General features: G+C 42.9%; 1 protein-coding gene and 1 pseudogene across 1 annotated transcript; both read right to left on the reverse strand.

Annotated features, from left to right (window-relative positions):
• Nucleotides 1-6,762: 6,762 nt before the first annotated feature.
• LOC125358485 lies at nt 6,763-7,674 on the reverse strand (annotated as a pseudogene).
• A 904-nt stretch (nt 7,675-8,578) lies between these two features.
• Cnep1r1 (CTD nuclear envelope phosphatase 1 regulatory subunit 1) lies at nt 8,579-24,120 on the reverse strand. The gene is made up of 6 exons (XM_048355656.1): nt 23,976-24,120; nt 22,929-23,000; nt 18,574-18,647; nt 15,012-15,121; nt 14,502-14,556; nt 8,579-9,446 (listed from the first exon to the last, which is right to left on the reverse strand). The coding sequence occupies exons 1-6, from the start codon at nt 23,998-24,000 to the stop codon at nt 9,405-9,407; spliced, it is 378 nt and encodes a 125-aa protein (XP_048211613.1). The 5' UTR covers nt 24,001-24,120; the 3' UTR covers nt 8,579-9,404.
• Nucleotides 24,121-24,582: the final 462 nt, after the last annotated feature.

The following is a 24,582-nucleotide window of genomic DNA, read 5'->3' on the forward strand; positions in this document are numbered from 1 at the left end:
TGATGCTAGGGCCTCCTGGATACTTGTAGGTATTTGGGTTTTTTTTTGTTGTTTTTTTGGCATTTTTGTTTTGTTTTGTTTTCAATCACTGAGCTTCAACCTCAGCCATTTAAAAACATCAAAACAATGATTACCTAACCACTTTTTTTTCCTACAGATTATTTTTGGCATGAGAATTTATTTTGAGGAGGAACTGAACTCAGAGCCAGGTACATGCTAGTCAGGTGCTCTACTGTTATGGAAGAATGCTTCTCGTGCTTTTATGTCCTGGTTATTATTTTTTTTTTTTTGCCAGTCATGGGGCTTGAACTCAGGGCCTGGGCACTGTCCATGAGCTTCTTTTTGCTCAGGGCTAGCCCTCCACCACTTGAGCCACAGGGCCACTTCTGACTTTTTCTGTTTATGTGGTACTGAGGAATTGAACCCAGGGCTTCATGCATGCTAAGCAAGCACTCTACCACTAAGCCACATTTCCAGCCTGCCCTGGTTATTTTTGAGATTGGATCTCCCTTCCTTACTGGCACTTGCCTAGCCCACAATTGCCTATTTTTCACTTCCTACCATAGATGGGATGACAAGTATAAAGCACCATTCCCACCTACTAGGTAAGGAGTCTCAAAAACATTTTTGCCCTCTCTCTTCCCAGTCTGTCTCCAAAGTAGATAAGATTACAAGGATAGGCAATCAGCACTAGCTGAGTGAAGTATCTGAATTAGACTGTGTAGAAGTCTTGAGATGAGTTTGGTATCTTGTCATCAGTTAATTGGTTCAATGAATTGTTTAAAATAGCAGCTAATTCCTCACCTAGATGTCTGTTGCACCCTTTCACATTTTGGTAATATAACTTTCCTAACAGACACTCTGATCAATATTTTCTAAAAATTTCTGACAGACCTGGATAGCTGTAGAATCCAGTTTGGATTTTTATATAATATACACCAAATGGCCTCTGTGTCGATACATGTTTCCAACAATTCTCCAGCCCAGGGCATCCCCTTATCCTTGCCTGGGCTCTTGGGGCAATTTGCCTTTGACCTGTGGAACTGGAGAGCTCAGCCAGCTTGCACAGCTTCATCACCATCCAGCGTCCTCACTTCCCCAAGACACAGTGTTAAATCTACTTACAGCTCCTCTGTGTTGTAGGGGCTTGTGGGACTTACAGGCCTGGCTTCTTGTGCTCACCCTATCTGCTGACCAGACAGATACCACCCCCCACACACACCCCTGGGCTCTCCATGTACTTTGTGTGCTTCAGACCTGTCCATGATTTGTCAGGAAAGTATGCATATGAGAAGAGGGCTTGCCCAACAAGTGTAAGGCCTTGGGCTCCATCCCCAGCACAGGAGGGGAGCAGGAAATAGTAGGCATTTGTATTGCCTGCACTAGTTCCTTGAAGGGCAGGGGCCATTGACAATCTTTAAATGATCAGTGTCTGGCACTTAGCTGAGTGACAGTCCTTGGAGTATCCACTCTCCTCTACATGGTTACTGCCCTCTGTCTCAGCTGGCCCTGCATTAAGTGACCAGGCTCTACCCTCCCTTTTATAGGCCTACCATCTCCCAATGGTCTATTCAAATGTTAAAATCCATCCAGATCTATTTGTCTCTGATGGCCATGAGACACTTTACTAATCTCTTAGGCTTCTGTGAATCCAATCAAGTTAACAACCAAGATAAGCATGTCTTGCAGACAAGGTGAGTGTTCTACCTCTGAGCTACATCCTTAGCCTCAAATCCTATTTTTTAAAAAGCCCTCAGAACCTGTTGTGATCAGACTCATTGATAATTATATAGGCACCATTCTCCATGTGGAAACTAAGCATTCTGAGAGTTAGCATATATGGCCCTCTCACCACATGCAAGGTATTATTCTAACAGCTTTGCAGGTCATAGTCTCCTAGGATCCTAGATAATGTTGGAGATAAGGAACTGGAGGCACAGAGGAGTTAAGCTGCTTGTCTGGGAGTTCGGGATTTGTGAAGACAAAGATAGGACTTAACCTACATAGTCATGCTTCAGAGCTTGATTGTAATAGCTGTAATAGTGAGTTACCTAAGAGCTAGAAAACTGAGAAAATAAAATTTTACCAGGTAACACCAGATACAGGAGAACAGAAAACTTGTGCAAGAATAGGACACAAATTGGTCAATCTGTGCTGCACACCCACATGTGCACTTGTAAAATAACCCAGTGGGGCATTGGTGGCTTAAGCCTGTAATCCTAGTACTCAGGAGGCTGAGATCAGAGGATCACGTTTGAAACCAAATGAGGCAGAAAATCCCTCTTAGATGTAGAGCGGTGATTCAAGTGGTAGAGTGCTAGCTTTGAGTAAGAAAAGTTCAGGAACAGCACCCAGTCCCTGAGTTCAAGCGCAGGACTAACACACAAGTCAAGCACTCTTACCACTAGGCCATATTCCCAACCCAGGACTAACACACACACACACACAAATTCATCTAGCAAACTCATACTCAGCTACCTTACCAGAAAGAAGTATTTCCTGCATATAGGTACACTGAACAGTTATTAAAGAGAAAGGCTCCCCACTCCCTCTCCAGAAATGCTTTTGGCTGGTTAATCCTGTGACCTTAATATCCCAGGAATTTTCTACTACAGCTTTAAGTGGCCAGCATCAGATGCTACACGGGGCTTCCTGCATGGTGGTAAGCATTCTCCAATATCCTGTCTCCATCAGAACTTTCCTCAATTCAAAGTTCAAAATCATTTTGTTGGTGGTGGTGGTTTGTTTTCTTCTTGAGACCACCTTCCTGCCTGGGCTGATCTGGACCTCCTGCTCAAGCAATCCTCCTTTTCCAGCCTCTCAAGTAACTTGCAAAACAGTGCAAAGCACAGCTCCCAGTCCCACGTCCTGATTAAATAAACAGTGGCTAAGTTCTGGGGCAATGCAAATATTGCTCACTGTTGGACAAAGAAGCTTACCTAACTCCAATTACACTCTTTGAATCCTTTTTTTTCCCCTGAAGATAATAACTGCCTTTCTCTGTTATTCTAGTTTCCCATCTATTTGTCATTACTTTTTCCCAGATGTTCGACACCTTTACCTATCAGTATTTTCCCATACTTTTAAATATCTTCACTGCAGTTTTCTCAAGTTGCAGAGCATATGCTAAGTATGTAGAAGGTCCTGCTTTGAGCAAGACTTTGCTCCCATAAAAATACAAAAAAAAGAGGGTTAGGGAATATGGTAGAGTGCTTGCCTTGTATACATGAAGCCCTGGGTTTGATTCCTCAGCACCACAATGTGGAAAAATCCAGAAGTGGCGCTGTGGTTTAAGTGGTAGAGTGCTAGCCTTGAGCAAAGGGAAGCCAGGGACCGTGCTCAGGCCCTGAGTTCAAGCCCCAAAATGGGCAAAAAAAAAAAAAAACCCAAAAACAAAAAAGAGAGCTGAATTTATTTATTTAGCCAGTCCTGGGCACTGTCCCTGAGCTTTTTCAACTCCAGGCTAGTGCTCTACCACTTGAGCTACAGCTCTGCTCTTGACTTTTTTTTTTTTTTTTTTGATGATTAATTGGAGATAAGTGTCTTATACATTTTCCTGCCCAGGCTAGCTTTGAGCTGCCATCATCAGATCTCAGTCCCCTGAATAGCTAGTATTACAGGTGTGAGATGTTGGGGTTCAGCTTTGGCCTTGAGGGGGAAGGGCAGAGGAGAGCGCTCCCAAGACACCACCCTTTCCCCAGCCCTGGGGGAATGCGGAAGCAGGCCACAATTCTCTGGGTCCGGAACCAGAAGAACTGGCTTTGCGACCAGTCCCCCAACTTTCTCGGCAGCCCATGTGCTCCCCATTCTCGCAGGCTTTTGCCCCTGGGGTGGTGCTATCCAAGTGACTTTAGCTCATGAGGGGGACCTATGACAAGCTCGCCAGCCTATCGTCAGCTCATCGCCAGCTCTTTGGTGGATCACCCCTTTTCTCGTCACCCCCTACTATATCAACTGCTAGCCCCTCCCTTATTAAATCAGATTTGCTCTTGAAGCGTCTCCGAGATCCGCGTATGCCTGGCTTTCTTCAAGGGTAAGGAGGGAGGTAAAGCGATCTCGTACGGCCGCGTACACCTGAGGTCTTTCCTGAGCCCCCCCCCCCCACTCCACTCTGGCCTTACCTGCGGGTCGGGTGACCAGGGGAGAGGGTGAGAGAGTAGAGTAGAGCCTGACCCCCTGTGCCAGGGGAGGCGACCCGAGCCCGGCAGTGAGCCATCAGTATCCAGCTCTGAATTTTGATAATATGAAATTATTATCAGTTTCTTTTAGGTGTGATACAGTATTGTGGCTCTACAGGGGAAATGTTTATTTTGGCTCATAGTTTTGGAGGTTTCAGTTTGTGACCTGTTGGCCCCATTGTTGGGGGCAAGTGTGCATGTCAATGCAAAATGCTGCTCAACTTATGACTAGGATGAAAAAGAGAGGAAATGGAGGGTTTAGGGTCCCAATATCTCCTTTAAGAGTCTTCTCTTAATGACTGAAAGACCTTACAAGGCCTGATCTCTTAAATGTTCCACACCATTCAAATACAGCCATGGGCTGGGTCCATCCAATACCTTTGACATGTGGTCTTAACACTTATGCAAACCACAAGCAGATGCATGTATAGACAATTCTAACAGAGACTATAAAACTGGGTGTTTTTTTTTTACATTATTTCACTTAACTATTGTAACAATTCTGCAAGACAACTATCATCTTTTTATGTGTGCTGGTACTGCGCTTGAATGCAGGGCTTGGGCACTGTACCTCAGGTTTTTCCACTCAAGGCTAGCACTCATCATTTGAACCACAGACCCAACTTCCAGCTTTGTGGTGGTTAATTTGATCAGAGTCTCATGAACTCCTCCTGCTGGACTGGCTTCAAATTGTGATCCTCAGATCTCAGCCTCCTGAGCAGGAGTGAGCCACCCCAGTGCTCAGCTTATATTTATTTATTTTTTGTTGTGATGCTGGAGTTTGAACCCAAGTCTTCATGCATGCTAGGCAAGTTCTCTCTCATTAAGCCACCACCTCAGCTTCAGGATAGGAAGGTAGACCTAATGAGGGAAATAGGGTTCAGAAAGAATGTCACTTGCCCACAGTAAATAATGGAAACTAGAACTGTAGTCTGTTAATGTGTTAGGTAGGCTCCCCATGTACATACAACCCAAAGCCTCTTACCAGTCAGATAATACGAGGTGTGGTGGGAAGCATCACCTAAATTAAGTTTCCTCTAAGTTGCTCCTTAGCTGTTGCTTCTGTGCTTCTATCAATCACGCAAGCAAAAGCAGCTTTGTCTGATTAAACATGGGGAAAAGCCATCTTTTCTAACAAAATGGATTGCTTAAGTTTCTGCTTGGGGGCTGGGAATATGGCCTAGTGGTAAAGTGCTCACCCCATATACATGAAGCCCTGGGTTCAATTCCTCAGCACCACATATATAGAAAACGGCCAGAAGTGGCGCTGTGGCTCAAGTGGCAGAGTGGTAGCCTTGAGCAAAAAGAAGCCAGGGACAGTGCTCAGGCCCTGAGTTCAAGCTCCAGGACTGGCAAAAAAAAATAATAATAAAGTTTGTTTGGGGCTGGGAATGTGGTTTAGTTGCAGAGGGCTTGCCTAGCACACGAGGCCCTGGGTTCAATTGCTCAGTACCACATAATTTAAAAAAAAAAAAAAAAGCTCTTGCCTTAAACTGGGTGCTAGTGGCTCACACCTGTAATCCTACTCAAGAACTTCAGATCTGAGGATCACAGTTCAAAGCCAGCCCAGGCAGGAAAGTCCATGAGACTTATTCCCAATTAACCACTAGAAAAATGAAAGTTGCACTGTTGCTCAAGTGCTAGAATGCTAACTCTTGAGAAAAAGAGCTCAGCCAGCCAACAACAGAAGGCTCCTGCTTTGGCCAGGGAGCTTGACTCCTGCCCATTATTCTGCTAAGGTTTTATCAGCAAGAAAGGGAAAGATGAAATACTTTGGGATAAGGATTTTTGAAAATTTTTTGTCTTAAGTGATTATTCAAAAATGGAAGAGGGATTTAGCCATACCTTCAGATTGTTTAAGAAAGTAGCAGAGGGTGTGCATCATTAAGACACATGACAGATGTATAAAGAAACTAGCAGGAGTGTGTTTGGGGATTATTTGTGAATTATTATTTTTTTTCAGCCAGTCCTGGGGCTTGGACTCAGAGCCTGAGCACTGTCCCTGGCTTCTTTTTGCTCAAGGCTAACACTCTGGCACTTGAGCCACAGCGCCACTTCTAGCCATTTTCTGTATATGTGGTGCTGGGGAATCGAACCCAGGGCCTCATGTATATGAGGCAGGCACTCTTGCCACTAGGCCATATCCCCAGCCCCTATTTGTGAATTATTAATCTTAACTAATTATGTAAATATATTCTACCTTCTTCAAATTGGTCATTCTTGAACAGATTATGAATTTGAGCTTGGGCAATGCAACGTGCAAAGCCTGCTACATTTGGGATAAAAAAGGAGCAGCCTGCCTGCTCTCTGTGCTGGAGTCTTTTGGCTAATGACACACCCTTCTGCAAAGTAAACTTTGCTGAGTTCTTTTTGCAGTCTTGATTCCTACATGGCACTCCAACATCATGAGTCATTTCTAACAGTAATAAGTAGCATTATTATTGTTACTGACAGTCCTAGGACTTACTCATGACCTAGGTGCTGTCCCTAAGCTTTTTTTTTACCACTCAAGGTACAGCTCCACTTCTGGCTTTTCTGGTTTAGTGGAGATATGAGCCTCATACTTTCTTTCTTTTTTTTCAGGCTTGATTCACTTTATTGTTCTTGTATAAAAATCCTATGTTGTAGCCACAGCTGGTGCCTGGGTCCTCTGCAAGGAGACTCTGGTGTGGGTTTTCACAAGATGGTCAGTGAATTCCTGATAAGGAGATTTGGTGAACACGGTCTCTTTCCAGAGATCAGGGGTCAGGTAATTGTAGGTCTTGGAGATGGCACCAAAAGTGGCCTTGGCAAAGTTGCCCAAAGTAGCAGTACAGCCCCTGGCTGAGGTGTAGCAGTCATCAATACCAGCCATCATCAACAGCTTCTTGGGGACAGGAGCTGAAACAATCCCAGTGCCTCTGGGGGCGGGGATGAGGAGTACCAGCACAGATCCACAGCGGCCTGTCTCCTTGCATGGGACGGTGTGAGGCTTGCCAATCTTGTTCCCCCAGTAGCTTCTCCGCACAGGGACAATGGAGAGCTTCGCCAGGATGATGGCTCCTCGGATAGCAGTGGCAACCTCCTTGGAGCACTTAACACCCAAACCCACATGGCCATTGTAGTCGCCAATGGCTACAAATGCCTTGAACCTGGTGCGTTGGCCAGCTTGGGTCTGCTTCTGCACGGGCATGATCTTCAATACCTCCTCCTTGAGGGACGCCCCCAGGAAAAAGTCAATAATCTCAGACTCCTTGATGGGCAGGGAGAAAAGATAGATTTCCTCCGAAGACTTGATCTTCACATCCTTAACCAGGCGGCCTAGTTTGGTGACGGGGATCCATTCCTTGTCTTCGGCCTTGCCTCCACGAGCCCCGCGGCCACGACCCCGGCCTCTATCACCGAGACCTGGACCCCGAAGGCCGCTACCGAAGCCTCCTCAGAAGCCGCCAGGGCCTCCCAAGCCTGGGCCCCCAGGGTCTCCGGGCCCTCCCGCTGCACCGGCTTCATCCACCATTTGGTGTTTCCCGGGAAGCAGCTTCACACTTTATTGCCTGGGCTGGCTCTGAACCACAATCCTCAGATCTCAGTCTAAGCTACCAGTGCCTGGCTTGCCTTTTCTTTTTAAAATGTGCTTCATAGATGGTCTGAGGGAAAAATGAAACTTCTATGGCTTCAAATGAAAGTCAAGCAGGCAGAGCATTTATCAATGAGAATTCTTGGAGTCCTGTCTACAATATACCAGCTCTAAAGAAAAGCCAGACCCTTCAAAAAGTAGCACTCAGGGCTGGCCGTGGTAATACAGGCTTGTGCTCTCTGATACTCAGAACCGTACATGTCAGAGGTCCAAGGCTGGTGGAAGCACATGACTAGGTGAAAAGTAAACTTCTACTTAAATGCAAGGCCCCAAGTTCAAACCCCAGGACTGTCAAAAAAAAAACAACCAAAAACAAAACCCCACAGAACACTTAAAACATCACCTCAGGCACAGCCTACAAACTTTTAGTGAGGTTGCTCAATAAGACAAACTAAATGTTACTTAATCACTTGGTTCAAAAGATAAATTTCCTCAAGGATGTATTAATAAAAATGATGCATTTATTTCCCCTAGTGCATATAAAGTAAAATGTCTCATTTGGAATTAGCCTCTATTAAGTATTTTTTAATTTTTTTCTTTGCCAGTTCTGGGGCTTGAACTCAGGGCCTGAGCACTGTCCCTGGCTTCTTTTTGCTCAAGGCTAGCACTCTACAACTTGAGCCACAGTGCTATTTCCGGCTTTTTCTGTTTATGTGGTGCTGAAGAATCGAACCCAGGGCTTCATGCATACTAGGCAAGCACTCTACTGCTAGGCCATATTCCCTGCCTTTTTTTTTGATTTTGATATAAATGAAGTAAACCAAAGAAAAAGTCTAATCATTAGTTATATATAAAGTATTTATTTTTATGCACATATTTACCTACAAAATTTACAGAAAATAAAACAAAGCAGAATTTGTAGAATACCCTCTTAAGACTTCTTAGGAGCAGAGGGTTTTATTGCTGCAGTTCAAAAAATAAAACTTTACACGTGAGAGCCAAGATGAACTAATTCTTAAAAATATATATATATAGTTAGCACTAAATAAAACAATGAACTGAATATAATCACAGCTGCTATAGTTTAGAATCTGGTTTAACAAAAATTCTCAAAACATCGTAATTTCTTACAACATAATGGAGATGAGTTTCCTCTGTCTGAGCAGAATCTGATGTTTTTCCTGCAGTACAATTAAGAGAAGAGAGAATGAAAGGCACACATAACAGCCAGTGTCAGAGAGCTGTGAGGATGGCAAGCAGATGTTCCTGAAATACTGGTGCAGGAGAATAAAGTCCACACGTCTTCCTCTTTGTTTAACGTTGGCATTGATTTGCTATTTACAGTAGTTTGCAAAAATACATTATAAAAACTGAGTGAGGTTCGGCTTCTAAGTTTAACTTAGTAACATAGATGCATACTTCATCTGCAAAACTCTGCAGGAACTGAAGTACTAAAGTGACACTAATACTGAACACAGGTAATCAAAGGTACCGAAGCACCAACAAATCGAGTCATCATCAAGACAATCTGGGGAAATATTGCACACTTCTTGTCTGTTGTTGTTATAACCTTCATGTATCCAACTGCAAAAGGAATCCTTATGGCTTTTTGCGGTATCACTTATTTGAAGAGAGACTGTTTTAGGTCCCATAACAATGAGTGCAGATTGTCATTGAACGTGAGGCCTAGGTTTCAAAATTAGTTTTCCTGTCTGTAAAAGAGAAAAAAAAAATTCAATATACAGTTCTATTAAAATATTGTCATTTTATTTATAAACTTTATAGAGCATTTGTAGGGAGTCAGCGTACTTCTCCATGTTTAGGCAACATTAATCGTTATGTATGTTTTTAGAGCTCCCTTTGTGTGGACTGAATAAATTCCTTACTGCTTCAGCAGACACACACAACTGGGGATGTAGCCTGGTGGAAGAATATGTATTTAGCAGGCACAAGGCTCTGGGTTTAAACCCTAGCATCAATAACAAAACAAAACCAACACGCACACATATATCTTCAATTACTTGTTCCCTAACTTGTTAGCTAGAAATTCAACACTTTATACTCTGGATAAAATTCTTGTACAGATTTATGTTCCTTCCTAGATGAAATTTCTAAGACACAAAATCATGGGCAAAACCATTCTTCTTTTCAAATTAAAAAGGTAACTTCCTCAAGTTAAAAAGTGTAACCCTAGCTACTCAGGAGAACTGGAGGATCACTGTTTGAGGGCAACCCAGGCAGAAAAGTCTGATAGACTCCATCTCCAAAATAATCACCCCAAAGCAGGGATGGAGGTGTGGCTCAAATGGTAGAGCCTGGAAAATGTAATGACCTGAGTTTAAATTTTAGTACACACACACACACACACACACACACACACGTATACCAATGGTTGGAGCAATGAACACACACACTGCCGGTATTCAGGACATGTTTGTAATTCTTATGTTAAGCTGAGCCATCTTTATAATAAACAAACAATAGTTACATGAAAACCTTAAAACCAAACAAATGAATTGCTTTATCTGGAAGAAATGGGACTTAGGTGCAATGGAGCACACAGAAATGCTGTTAGTGCAATCATTAAACATTTATTGAGTGCCCACTGTGTACCAGGCACTGTGTGAAGCTGTCTTCATGGAATTTAAGTTGTAGTGGAAACACAGGCCATGTGTAGTTTGGAAAACGGGAGGAGCTGTATGTTCAACAGGAATTAAACCAAGACATATAGATAAAATGTGCTAATATGCAATTAAACAAAATGGAGTGCTTCAATTAAGATAATGCAAGTAAGAGGTCAGGCCCAAGACCATACACACAGTTAATGTCCTATGACTAGCAGCTGTAAGTCCTAATACTGGGTTAGAGAAGCAAGTTTGAAAAATCTGTAGCATCTTCCTTTAATACGGTCAATAACAACAATACACAACAAGCTGGGTACCAGTGGCTCATGTTTATAATCCTAGCTATTCAGGAAACTAAGGTCTGAGGGCTGATGTTCAAAGCTAGCTTGGGCAGAAAATTCTGTGAGCCTCAACCCAATTAACCACCAAAAAGCTGGAAGTAGAGTTGTGGCTCAAGTGGTAGAGTATTAGCCTTGATTCAAAGAAAAAAAAAAAGTCAGGGACAGCTCCCAGTCTTGAGTTCAAGCCCCAGACCAACATGCATGTGCATGTACATGCACACACATGCACGTACATGCACACATTCACAAAAAGAATGAACAATAAAATACAAATATGGTTATTATCTTTGGTTGACAGGATTTCAAGTAGTTTTAATTATTTTTATCTTCAGATCAAAAGTATTGTTTGGATTCACTTAATTTGTTGAGTCACTGATATCTTGGTAGATTTCTGATACTTTTTCCACTGTGCTTCTCAGCTATAATTGTTTTTGTTTTTCCTTTTTGCCAGTATTGGGGCTTGAATTCAGGGCCTGGGCACTGTCCCTGAGCTTCTTTTGCTCTAGGCAAGCACTCTACTACTTAAGCCACAGCACCACTTCTGACTTTTTTCTGTTTATATGGTACTGAGGAATTGAACCCAGGGCTTCATGCGTGCTAGGCAAGCACTCTACCACTAAAATATACTCCCAGCACACAGTTATAATTTATATGTAAGAAAATGCTCAAATCTTGGGTTGGGAGTGTAGCTTATTTATTATTTTTGCAGGTCCTAGGCCTCGAACTCTGTTCCTAAGTGTCTTTTGCTTAAGGCGAACACTGAAGCACTTACTCTACAGTGTTGGAGATAAAGAGTCTCATGGACCTTCCTACCTAGGTTGGCTTCTAACTGTGATCCTCAGATCTCAGCCTCCTGAGTAGCTAGGATCACAGGCACGAGCCACCAACACCCAGTTATATAGGCTAATTACAGAATACTTACCTAGCATGTATAAGACTGAGTTGGGCGATCAGCTTGCACATGTGTGTGCACATGTACACATAAACATATACACATGCTTGTATGCACACAGTTCAGCCCAATTCTTGCATTGTTTACATTCTGACAAACATGTATACATAGTCACCACTCTGACTGATATCTCATATCCAGCAAGATCCTTTGCGCTCCACAAGAAGTGGTTCCCACTTCTTACCGCCTAAGGACATAACCCCTTAGTGTGGCTTGTCTTTGGAACCATATAATGTGTTTAAGTTTCTTTGTTATTCTACCTTTCAGTAACTTGTCCCCTCTTAATACTGCTAAGTAGCAGTATTAAATATATGAATATACTTTCATTTATACATAAGTTTAGTCTGTTTTAAATGTACTTTTTTTTTGGATGGTTGTGGAGTTTGAATTCTGCGCCTGGGTGCTGTCCCTGAGCTCTTCAAGTCAAAGTGCTCTATCACTTTTGAGCCACAGCACCACTTTCAGTTTTCTGGTGGTTAATTGAAGAGTCTGCCCAGGCTAGACTGGCTTTGAACTGTGATCCTCAGATCTCAACCTCCTGAGTAGCTAGGATTACAAGAGTGAGCCAAGGTGCCCAGCTCTTTTTTTTTTTTTTTTTTTGCCAGTCCTAGGCCTTGGACTCAGGGCCTGAGCACTGTCCCTGGCTTCCTTTTTGCTCAAGGCTAGCACTCTGCCACTTGAGCCACAGCGCCACTTCTGGCCGTTTTCTGTATATGTGGTGCTGGGGAATCGAAACCAGGGCCTCATGTATACGAGGCAAGCTCCCTCGCCACTAGGCCATATCCCCAGCCCCTGCCCAGCTCTTAAATGTCCTTTTTGCTCAAGGCTAGCAGTCTACCACTTGAGCCACAGTGCCACTTCTGGCTTTTTCTATATGTATATATGTGGTACTAAGGAATGGAACCTAGGGCTTCATGTATCCAGGCAAGCACTCTACCACTAGGCCATATGCCCAGCCCTACTGCAATCTCATCACAAAATGATTCCAGAAACAGCTAAGTCACCCTTCCATCTACCACAAATATAAAATACTGCTTCTCCATCCAGAATTTTTCAATGGACATTTTTGAGATGGTATCTTACTAGGTAGTTTATATTGACCTTGAACTTGGGGTTATAGACATGCACAACCACATGCAGCTCACAAAGTTGTTTTGAGAAAGGGCCTTGCTAGAGGCTGACTCTGAAATCATGATTCTTCTGCCTCAGCATCTAGAGTAGCTGGGACTATCAGCTGTGCCACTGTTCCTGGCTCCTAATAAAAACTTAAAAAAAAAAAAAAAAGGAAACTAAGCTGATGCTGAGCTTTTCATCCTCTTGCCAGAGGCTCTCCAGTGCAGGGTCATGAGTGTACACCACCACACCAGGCATAATTATAACTTTATAGCCAGGCACTGGTGGCTCACACCTGTAATCCTAGCTACTTAGGAGGCTAAGATTTGAGGATCACGGTTTGAAGCCAGCCCTAGCAGGAAAGTCTGGGAGACTCTTATCTCCAATTAACCATCAAAAAGACAGAAGAACTGTGGCTCAAGTTGTAGAGTGCTAGCCTTGAGCAAAAAAGCTCAGGGACAGAACCCCCAGGCCCTGAATTTAAGTCCCAAGCCAATACAAAAAAAACAACTATGATCCATAATGGTATACCTATTTATATCCTCAACACAGCATTTTCTAATACTAGAGTTACCAGTATGTATTTGTACTTTTTTTTTTGCTGGTCCTGAGGCTTGAACTCAGGTAGTAGGCGCTGGACCTGAGCTTTTTTTTTTTTTTTTTTTTTTTTTTTTTGCTGCTCAAGGATGGTACTCTACCACTTGAAGCAGTTTCACTTCCAACTTTTTGGTGATTAACTAAGAGTCTCATGGACTTTGCTATCTGGGATGGCTTTGAACTGCAATCCTCAGATCACAGCCTCTTGAGTAGAGCTAGGAGCACCAGCATGAGCCACCAGCACCTGGCTGTCCTTGTAACTTTTGCTAGTCAGATAAAGTAAATGCAAATTCATTGTTTTACTCTACATTTCCTCAACTTCAAATAAGGTTGTCCAGTGCCTCAGCCTCAACAAGTAGCTGGGCTCACAGGCATATGATAGCATGCATGCCCAGCCATCTGTCCAGTCTTTGTGTATGTCTACTGGACATTTGTATTTCTGTATCTGTATCTTTCTCCACTTTTTATTTTAGCACCTTCTTTGTGCTGATGAAGACTAAACCAGGCCTCCCACCCCACTACTGAGTTACATTCAAGTCTTGCAAATCTAAAATGAATGCCATTTTAAGAAGCATCACAATTCTATGTCAGCAAGGAAGACATTGCTTCATTACTGTGCATCACAAATGCAGAAGTTTAAATGTTAAAAAATGTTTTTTTAAAAAGCATCTGAGGGCTGGGGATATGGCCTAGTGGCAAGAGTGCTTGCCTTGTATACATGAGGCTCTGGGTTCGATTCCCCAGCACCACATATACAGAAAATGGCCAGAAGTGGCGCTGTGGCTCAAGTGGCAGAGTGCTAGCCTTGAGCAAGAAGAAGCAGGGACAGTGCTCAGGCCCTGAGTCCAAGGCCCAGGACTGGCAAAATAAATAAATAAATAAATAAAAAATCTGAACCAATTCTGTGATATTCTATTAATTTCACAGATAGTTTATTATTTGCTTTTCCTGTTTGGTTATTTTGAGACAGGGTCTTGCTATAGCCCATGATGACCTTGAACTTATGACCTTCCTGCCTCAGGCTCGGGAATGTCAGGATTACTGGAGTGTGCCACCATACCCAGTTCAACCGCCTGCTTTAACTCAACATTTCAGTTCTTCCATGCAGTTTTACAGTTTTCCAGTGAAAAAAGTACTTACATCATCACAAGACATATTGTACTCTGCTAAAACAGTTCGACATCGAGCAGCTATACTGAATAAATATGGTCAAAGGAAAATTCTCATTGTTTCTCAAGCGAGCTTCTGTAATGGGCTGGCTATGAAATGTACTGCAAAGGCTCATGTCCTGAGGCATGGATCCCAGCTGGCAGTGACTGGATCATGATCAACCCCTTGCTGAAAGCAATATTACAAGGTGGGGATACTGGAGGCCTGGGTCCCCAGGGGCATGCCTTTGAAGGGTGTATCTTTCCTCCACTCCCTCCTGTCTCCTCTCATTTCTTGGCTGTCACTAAGTGAGCAGCTCTGTTTGGCACACTTCCATGACATCATGTTTGCCTCACTATAGCCTAAAGCCATGGGGCCATCTGACCACAATAAATCTTTCCTCAAGTTGTTTGTCTCAGATATTCTGCCACTAATACGTCTAACAACCACACCAACCACTCCGATTACTGAAAACAGTGCTTTATCCACGGTAAAGGATACATTGATGGTGCAACTACTCTCTTGTGTATTCCAGCAAAGAACAAGCCTATTAGAGTGATACAGCTAATAGTAAAAAATGGGTGATTCCACAAGGATGTGAAGAAGGACACCTGCAAAAGAAAAAGGCAAAATATAACAATGTTACAATCTTAGAACAATATGATTCCTAATACCCCCTTTGCATAAGTAAATGCAATACAAGTTGTCATTGAAGATTTCTAATAATCCTAGTTCTCTGGTGCTATCATAATTACTTCAAACACTTGAATCTTTACAAATTCATTCCTCTAATCAAAAAAAATCCTACCAAAAATAGTTATTAAATTTTGTGTTCAGTGAATGAAGTTGAGGCTTTTTCTAGTCCCAAGGAAAACACAAGTCAGATGTGATCTACCTATACCCCAGTCCCAGTTATAATCTCCACTTCCTACTATGCACATACTACCTCCCCCTCTGGCCAATCCTACACATAAATCCTCTGAGACTCAGCTCTGGTACTACCCTCCTTCCTCAAAGCAACAAATGAACTGGTTTTAAATCTATTGAGATCTTTCTTTACAGACATAGGCCACTCAAGCAGGAAAAAGAAATAGAAGCTATCTGTAAAGAACTAGAACTCAAGGGGAAAAACTCTGGCTCTGGGTATAATGAGATGATAGTACAAAACCAGATAATACATAATTCTCAAACTATATAGAGGGACAAGAGACCAGGACTCACAACTGGAACAAGAGTGGGAGCCAAGCCACATGTTTGGGGAAGAGAAGACAAGTGCTTAGAGTACCTGACAAAAGAATTCAAATTAGCAGCTACACAGGAGCAACAGACTTAAGCTTGAATTTTCAGGAGTGTCTTCTTAGAACCTTTGAAGACATTTTCATTCCCACAATTCAGTGGTCTGATCAATGTTAGCAGATATGCACTTTGTTTTCATTTTTAATTGTGTGTGTGTGTGCACTCGCTTGCATGCATACACAGGCACCCCAGGCCTGGGGCTTGAACTCAGGGCCTGGGATCCCTGAACTTTTTTGCTCAAGGCTGGTTCTCTACCACTTACTTAAGCCATAGCTCCACTTCTGGCTTTTTGGGAGTTAATTGGAGATAAGAATCACAGATTTTTCTGCCAGAGCTGGCTTAAATGTGATCATCAGATCTCAGCCTCCTGAGCAGCTAGGACTACAGGTATGAATGAGCTTGTAATCTTTTTCTTTTAGACTAGGTCTTACTATGTAGTTTCCCAGGCTAGTCTGATACTTTCTAGCCTCCTGAATGATTAGATTACGGGCATGAACCATTGTACCTGGCTTTGTTATTTTATTTGAATTAGGTCAGTTGGTATTAATCTCCTTCCCTCCAGGGCAACCATCTGCATCTAAACCCCAGCTATCCCAATGACCAAGTGTTTGCCACATTCCTACTCTCCCTAGTTTCTTCTATCTAGTTACTGGCTTCTGTTTGTGTATCTGCTTGAGACACACTGGCTGGTTAAAACTCTGTCAGGGTTAGGATTATTAAATATTAAAATAAGAACAGCCAACCCTCAGGCTAATTAACTACATAGTTTTGAGCCTATTTCAAGTTACATTTAATTCTGTGCTTTATTAAGATCTCAACTAGCTGAAATCACCTTATACTTTTCCCAATTAGAAGTCAGATTCATTTCCCAAGACAGATTTTTCAATCTTCTTGGCAGCCCCTTTCACTGTAGCCTGAAGATGAGTACTAAGTTCAGCCTTCAGATCCCGTTGTTACAAGTGAACACAGGAGAGTTCCCTGTCGGCCACAAAACCCTCTACTACCATGCATTCTCATCTCCTCCCACTCCTGCCCCTTCAGCGTACAATCAGGAAACTCACTGAGAGACCCCAGCCTGTCGGAAGTCCATCTAGACTTAACATTAGGTTCTTCTGTGTAACTTAAAGAATAATACACAAAATGTCTGCTTAGCTTAAAAAGGGAAAAGATTTTTAAGACTTTTCAAAAATTAAAACATTGCTACTTAAATAAAACTGCACCAGAGGGGAAAAAAGTTCACTGAAAATTGGAGTCTCTTACTCTTTTTATTAAAAAAAAAAAAAGCTGAGTTTGAAATTAAGGCACAAGTTAGTAGGAGGTGGAAATTTGAGGAACTTTTTTTAAAATCAGATTTCATCAAAGATGCTTCAAGAAATAACATTATGAAATCAGTTATTGCATTTGGTGTAAGGATGTTCTTACACTGTGCCCAATGGGAGATTTCTTGGTGTTTCCTATATTAAATTTCAGGCAGGAAATTTCTCAGAGATAAATGTTGAGAAGAAAACAAACAAACAACACTTGATAGCTCAAGGAACTGATCCGTGGGCTCTCCTTACAGAAAAGAAAAGCACAGAACTTCTTTCATTCATTAGGTGACACAAAATTAATTTATACCTTAATTCTAGCAACTGTGCCAAGCCTGTGGCCTACATACCAGTGACTTGTTTTCTTTCCTTGGCTAGTTCATTTTTTTATCACCCATATTTTATATGCTTCCCTTAATGTCCTCTCAAGTATGAATGGCTTTTTGGAGGGAAGTAAGGTATTAACAAAGATTATTCATTGAAGAAAACATCATTGTGTTCCCTCTGTGCGTTCCTGTTCAGTGCCAGCAGCCCGCAGGCAGAGGCCAGGCTACGGCTCGGGACCAGTTTGCTCTGGCACGGGACACTATGAAAGGCAACATCATATTTTTTGAAAGCTGGCATTAACAATGCTAAATGAACAAAAGCAGAATGAAGAGAATGTTCACACGGAAATGAAGAAAAATGAGAGATGCAAAAAATGTGAAATCTGTATTGAAATTCAGAGATAAATTGAGAAACATGTAAATGGCATAACACTTCTCTGTCCTTTTCTCTTAAAAAGATACAATTCTCAATAGCTATCTAAAAGATCTTCACAGGCAAATTAATCTAGGGAATATATATATGTATAAATATGGGTATATATACATTTATGTGTATATATACATATGTGGGTATATGTGTGTATATACATACACACACATATATATTTTCTTTTAGTGTTGGTCCTGGGGCTTGCACTCAGGGCCTGGTTGCTATCCCTGAGCTTCTCTTTGCTCAAGGCTAGCACTACCACATGAGCTACAGGTCTACTTCTGGTTTAAATGTTTTTAAAACTGTTATTATAAAGATGATGAGATGATGTACAGAGGGATCAGTTACCAACTCAGGTAAAAAGTACTTTTTTTTTTAGGACAATGTCACCCTTTCCCTCGCTCTATCCCAGTTTTCACTTCCAGAATATGTGTGGTTAACTGGAAATAACAACCTTATGGATTTTTTCCTGTCTGGGCTGGCTTCAAACCTCGATCCTCAGATCTCAGCCTCCTGAGAAGCTAGGATTACCAGCATGAGCCACCAGTGCCCAGTACCCAGCAAGGGTATACTTTTAATGTAAGAGTTAATATCATTAGTAGTAGTAGTTATAGGAAGGCTTGCACAATATTTTAAATTAATAAAGCACCACTATATCCATTGTCTCATTTAATGTACTCAAGATTTTAAAACAAAGTTTCTACCTTTTGTGTTTCAGGATCTATTAGCCAGTTCCAGGCACCAGTAGCTGTACAGACAGATACCACTATAAGCAGCACTGATGAAAGATAAACACGAAGTTAGTTAGTGAGCAAACATACCCTCACGTTTTATAACCACCACCAGCTCTTGAATAAACAAGGGACAGCCAAAGAGCATAATACATTCCTAAATGGAAACCATACTGACCAGACGCAAGAACCACAAGATCCGCCACATGGCCTTGAGGAATTCTCTTAACATTGTGAACGTTAATAATTGGGGTCCCTACTCTTGTTACTGTTAGAACTTATGAGAATGAAGATTAATAAAATTAAAAGAAACCAGATGGCGAAACTTTGCTAAGACTGTTATATACTATGTTACGTTTTGAGTTCATTTTTGCACATCTTGCAGATTCAAAAAATAGAAACAACTTTACATCTCCTTTTCAAGTGTATACACACCAAACAAAGATTCTTTTTTTTTAATATACTGAGGATTCTAACAAATGGCTTTGCCATGCAGACAAATGCCTGCCGTGGAGTTAAACAAAGGTCACTGTTAGAAGTGTAGGGTTAGTGGAGAGACCAATCACTATCAGATTTTCTAAACAAAAGCCAGGGCAGAAATCAGGGCTGGTAAAACTTAGAAAAATTTATTCCACCACACTAAGCTAGAATTATTTTAGAAAACTTATGCAGATCATAATAAAAGCGAATAAATGGCATTAGAGAATAAAAATAAAAGGGCCTCACAATCTAGTTAATATTCTGGAGATGAGGATGGCTGTTTATCTTTCAGTGAGTATGTATATAGTTTTCAAATGTGGAGATTAAATTTCAAAAAAGCAAGAGATATATAGGAAATCTTAACCATCTGAAGTTCCTAGTGACAGATAAGCCAGAAAAAAATTCATTTTAGGTCTTTAACAGAATCAAAATATCAAAATTATCTTCTGAACTATATGAATAAATGAAGCTCAATTTCTTGTAATCTGTATCTCCAGAATGAAGTATACAGATTACATAGGCAAAATCTGGTGGTGGGATATGAATTCAGTGAATCAAGCTTGCTAATTGGTATTCTACAACTTGAGCCATTCTTTCAGTTCTTTTTGTTGGTTACTTTGGAGTTGGAGTCTAGTGAATTTTTCTGGCACAGCTGGCTTCAAATCACAATCCTCTAGATCTCAGCCTCTTGAGTGGCTAGGATTACTGTCACTGGCACTTTTATTTTTTTTAAAATAAAGTAAAAATGCTGGGAATGTGGCCTGGTGGTAGAGTGATTGCCTAGCATGCATGAAGCCCTGGATTCAAATCCTCAGCATCACATCAACAGAAAAAGCTGGAAGTGGCACTGTGGCTCAAGTGGTAGAGTACCAGCCTTGAGCAAAAAGAGACAGGGACAGTGCTCAGGCCCTTAGTCCAAACGCCCCACCCCCTACCCCCCTTTGCCCCACCCTCTCCCCCACCCCCAGGGGAAAAAAAAGTAAAAATGAGAACACTCATCTCTTTGCTTTTATTTGATTACTACATTAGCAAGCTGTTTCTTATCTGTAGCACTGAGACATGAGTCAGGAAAAGTAAAGTGTGCTCTTGACCTTTCACTTTACAAGCTAGGGAAGCATGGCCTTTATTTTGAAAGATTCTCAAGGAACTGCAAAGTTTGGTGAGTGATTCTCTGGTAAATCAGAGAATAAGAAAAAATCACAACTTATGAATCTGGCTGATCAGGATTCTCAGGGTATGTGATTACAATTCACAAACACGCCCAGTAGAAATTATACACACACACACACACAAACCTTGACCTAGAATAAAAATCTCTTATTTTTGCTCTGGCAAACCAAGTTCCACTTTAAATAAAGTACACTGTGATGCTAGGGATGCAATTCAGTGGTAGAGCACTTCTCTACATGCCCTGGGCTCTGGGTTTGACCCACAGCATGACCAAAGGTATAGTTTCAAGGTGTGTGCTATTTTACTTGGTGTGTGTGCACCCCAGTCCTGGGGCTTGAACTCGGGGCCTGGGCATTGTCCCTGAGCTTCTTTTGAGCCACGGCTCCACTTCCAGCTTTTTTTTTTTTTCTTTTTTAGTAATTTACTAGAGGTAAGAGTCTCATGAACTTTTCTGCCTGGTCTGGTTTTGAACTGCGATCCTAAGATTTCAACCTCCTGAGTAGCTAGGATTATAGATGAGTCATCAAGACCCACTTTACTTCCTTCTAATTATACTGAATTTAGCGAACATCCAAGATATTAAGAGTTGCCTGAAGCTAGGCACAATGGCATGCTACTAAGAGTTTACTGAAGAGGGGTTGACAGGAAAAGTTTGAGCCCAGGTGTTGAAGGCTAGCCTGAGCAAAAGTGAGACCCTGACATCCAAAAAGATGAATTTTTTTTTCTTTTTTTTTTTTTGGCCAGTCCTGGGCCTTGGACTCAGGGCCTGAGCACTGTCCCTGGCTTCTTTTTGCTCAAGGCTAGCACTCTGCCACTTGAGCCACAGCGCCACTTCTGGCCGTTTTCCATATATGTGGTGCTGGGGAATCGAACCCAGGGCCTCATGTATATGAAGCAGGCACTCTTGCCACTAGGCCATATCCCCAGCCCCAAAAAGATGAATATTTTATCACTTGTTTATTTGTCCACATTTCTTAAACAGTATCTTTCCATGGCGCAATGATTACAACTTATTCAAATAATACGTTGCAGAACTTTTAGTATTTACAAAAACATGGGAATACTGTAAACTCCTTTCCTGATTCAGGCTCCAAGCAGCACCATTATGTTGTACAATAAAAATCAACTACTTGACTGGGAATTGGCTCAGTGGTAGAGTGCTTGCCTAGTATGCATGAAGCCCTAGGTTTGATTCCTCAGTACCACATAAACAGAAAAAGCCAGAAGGGGCGCTGTGGCTCAAGTGGTAGAGTGTTAGCCTTGATCAAAAGAAGCTCAGGGATAGTGCCCTGAGTTCAAGCCCCACGAGTGGCCAAAAAAAAAAAAAAAAAAAAAATCAATTAGAGATAGATGGGAGGCTGAGATCAGAAGAATAATTGTTCCAGGTCAGCCTGGAAAGAAGTTCATGAGACCCAGTCTCAACGGAAAACAAAGGCTCCATGTGGTGGTATCATCCCAGCTACAGAAAACATAAATAGGGGGGCTAGGGATATGGCCTAGTGGCAAGAGTGCTTGCCTCGTATACATGAAGCCCTGGGTTCAATTCCCCAGCACCACATATACAGAAAAAGGCCAGAAGTGGTGCTGTGGCTCAAATGGCAGAGTGCTAGCCTTGAGCAAAAAGAAGCTAGGGACAGTGCTCAGGCCCTGAGTCCAAGCTCCAGGATTGGCCAAAAAAAAAAAAAAAAGAAAGAAAATATAAATAGAAGTATCATATTGGTAGCCAGCCCAGGCAAAAAGACCCAATATAGAAAATAACTAGAATGAAAAAGAGTTGGAGGTAGGTCTGAAGTGATATAGAGTGCCTGCTTTGCCTAGTGCTGAGTTCAAACTCCAGTACCACCTAAACAGACAGGCAGGCAGGCAGACACATACACAATAATCAACCAAATTAAAAGCCTTCTAAGGAAAATATTAAAGCTCTGCAAACACATATTAAATATAATTTGGGGGGGGGGTTACTGAGAGCAAGGCATCACAAATGCTAAGCACATACTCTACCAGCCACATATCCCCAGTCAAAATACCTTCTGCTTTTCTTTTTCTTTCTTTTTTTTGGTGCTAGTCCTGGGGCTTGAACTGAGGCCCTGGGTACTGTCCTTGAGCTTTTTGTTCAAGACTAGCACTCTATCACTTGAGTCACAGTTCCACTTCTGACTTTTTGAGTAGCTAATTAGAGATAAGAGTCTCACAAACTTTCCTGTCTGGGCTGGCTTTGAGCCATGATCCTCAGATTTCAGTCTCCTGGGTAGCTAGGATTATGGGCTTGAGCCTCAAAAAATTTTTTTGAAAAAAAAAACCAACAAAAACAAAACCACAATTACTTCAAAAGTTTGTACACAAGTAGTAAACCACTAAACCGGCCTCTGAAAATTTTATTATGTGTATTACTAAAGTTACAATATTTAATAAAAAGTTAAAGTGTATGTTTTCATAGAAAAATGTAAAACTCAACAGCACAGAATAGTTCACTCTTTTATCATAGCCAGTTTCCATTACCTTATCATAGATATTTCTTTGTAATGCATTGTTTACAATGTTAAAGTAAGTTTTAAAACTGAACAAAGAGGTACCTTCTGGTTGAATAAAGCAAGCACTGAATCATTCCCATTAAGGAATTAAATGATCAACTGTCACCTTATCTTTAAAAACAAAACTGAAAACATATGGTAACTTACTTCTCCAACGTCCTGTGGCAGGCTGCAAGCAGTGAATATATTCAGTAAGTCTTCTCTCGAAAGCCTTGAGGTCTAGGAAGAAAGGTTTCAGTTCTCTAATTAGCCACACTCACTAGTTTGAATCTACGAAGACGAAATTCTACATAGGTAGCCGCTCCAGGTCTTATCCACCGAATGACACCTAGACAAGTTTTAAAACGTTCAGTGGCTGTACTGAGGGGCTTCAATGGTACACGTCAGTTTGTGAGTACAAGGCCGCTCTCCCTCGCCCACCCATCCCTCAAGTCTCCAAGTCCCACGTCAGGTGAGCCCCTCACACACGGCCTCGGATCCCCCTCCTCGGACACGAGTTCATTTCCTAGGCCGGTGTCAAGCGCACGGGACACGGGGCCCTTTCTACTTTGAGAAGCTTCCAAACAAGCAGAGAGGAGGATGAACAGCAGTGCGGGCGGCGCTGAGAGCTGGGATCTGAGGCTTGGGGGCGGGGGGGGGGGGAGAGGACGGAGGGCCGAAGGGGTGTGTGTGTGCTTGCAAGTATAAGGACCCTGGCCAGGTAGAGCTCTGACTCTGCGGAAACTGAGAACTTTCTTCCAGAACCTCACCGAGGTCAGACGTCGCGGTCACCCGACTCGGGCGTCCGCGTCCGGTTAATGACAACGCCACCGGGTTTCCTAGACTTCATAAGACTGGAATCGGGGTACCCCGATCCTCTCAGGCTGCGGGTGGCCCCGGGTGCCGACGGCCTGCCCGAAGGCTGGGCGTCCGAGCCTCCCTCCGGCTAGCGACAGGGTGCAATTCCACCGGACGCGCTCGCCGCCGGCACCGAGGGCGACCTCGGGGTGCTGGCCTCGGAGGTGTCAGGCGAAGACGCCGAGCGCACGTACTGAGGAGCCCGCCGAGGTGCCGCGGACCGGGTCCGGGAGCGGAGGTGCCGCGGCGTCCGGCCCATCCCTCCACCCCGCCCTCCGCCGCCCTCCAGGCCTAGGCCGGGGCTCGGCGGGGCTGGCTTCCGAGGTCCCCAAGCTGGTCCCAGGCGACGCGCCCTACCTTCCGCCTGCTCCAGCGAGTTCATGTCGGGCGGCAGCTCCGGTCACCGCCCCGGCGCCGTCCGCATCGCAGCCCGCGGCCCCCTCCCGTCCCGCAGCGCCAACTCCCTCCGCCAACCGCTTCCCGCGGCCCCATCCTGCAATCCCGCCCCTTTCTTAGACACGCTGCTTCCATTGGGCATCTGTTCAGTACCAACTAACTAAGACGGATTTCTATTGGCTAATTTCCTTACGAACAAAAACCTCAGCAATGGACGGCCAGCCGGAGGGGCCAAGAACTGCCGGGGGCCGCGCTCATGTACCGCTGGCGCCGCCTCCTGTTCTGGGGAGGAACTGCAGTCTGCCTAAGCCTAGTTGGTTTGTATAGGTATTCATTCAGATTTCCCTACTTGGTTCTTACAACTCTCACGTCGCGATGGAGCGCCTGCTGCCTTTCAGGCAATATTCTGGACGCTAATGAGGGATGCAGATATTTACAAAGCTTGGCTTGTCCTCAACGAATTCAAGGCAGAAATAAAATATTTACAGAACTAGCTAGAACCCAAAATAACAAATTTCCTTAATTATGGTACTTCTTTCCTTGACACCCAACCCCCCAAAGCAAGTCT

The sequence above is a fragment of the Perognathus longimembris genome, chromosome 10, assembly GCF_023159225.1.
Source record: "Perognathus longimembris pacificus isolate PPM17 chromosome 10, ASM2315922v1, whole genome shotgun sequence".
In the NCBI taxonomy this organism is placed as follows: domain Eukaryota; kingdom Metazoa; phylum Chordata; class Mammalia; order Rodentia; family Heteromyidae; genus Perognathus; species Perognathus longimembris.

Coding starts and splice junctions, on each gene's coding strand:
- Cnep1r1 (XM_048355656.1), bottom strand. CDS start 24,000: ATGAACTCGCTGGAGCAGGCGGAAG. Junction 14,557..15,011: donor AGAGTAGTTGCACCATCAAT/GTATCCTTTACC, acceptor ATATTTATTCAG/TATAGCTGCTCGATGTCGAA. Junction 9,447..14,501: donor ACAATATGTCTTGTGATGAT/GTAAGTACTTTT, acceptor TCTCTTTTACAG/ACAGGAAAACTAATTTTGAA.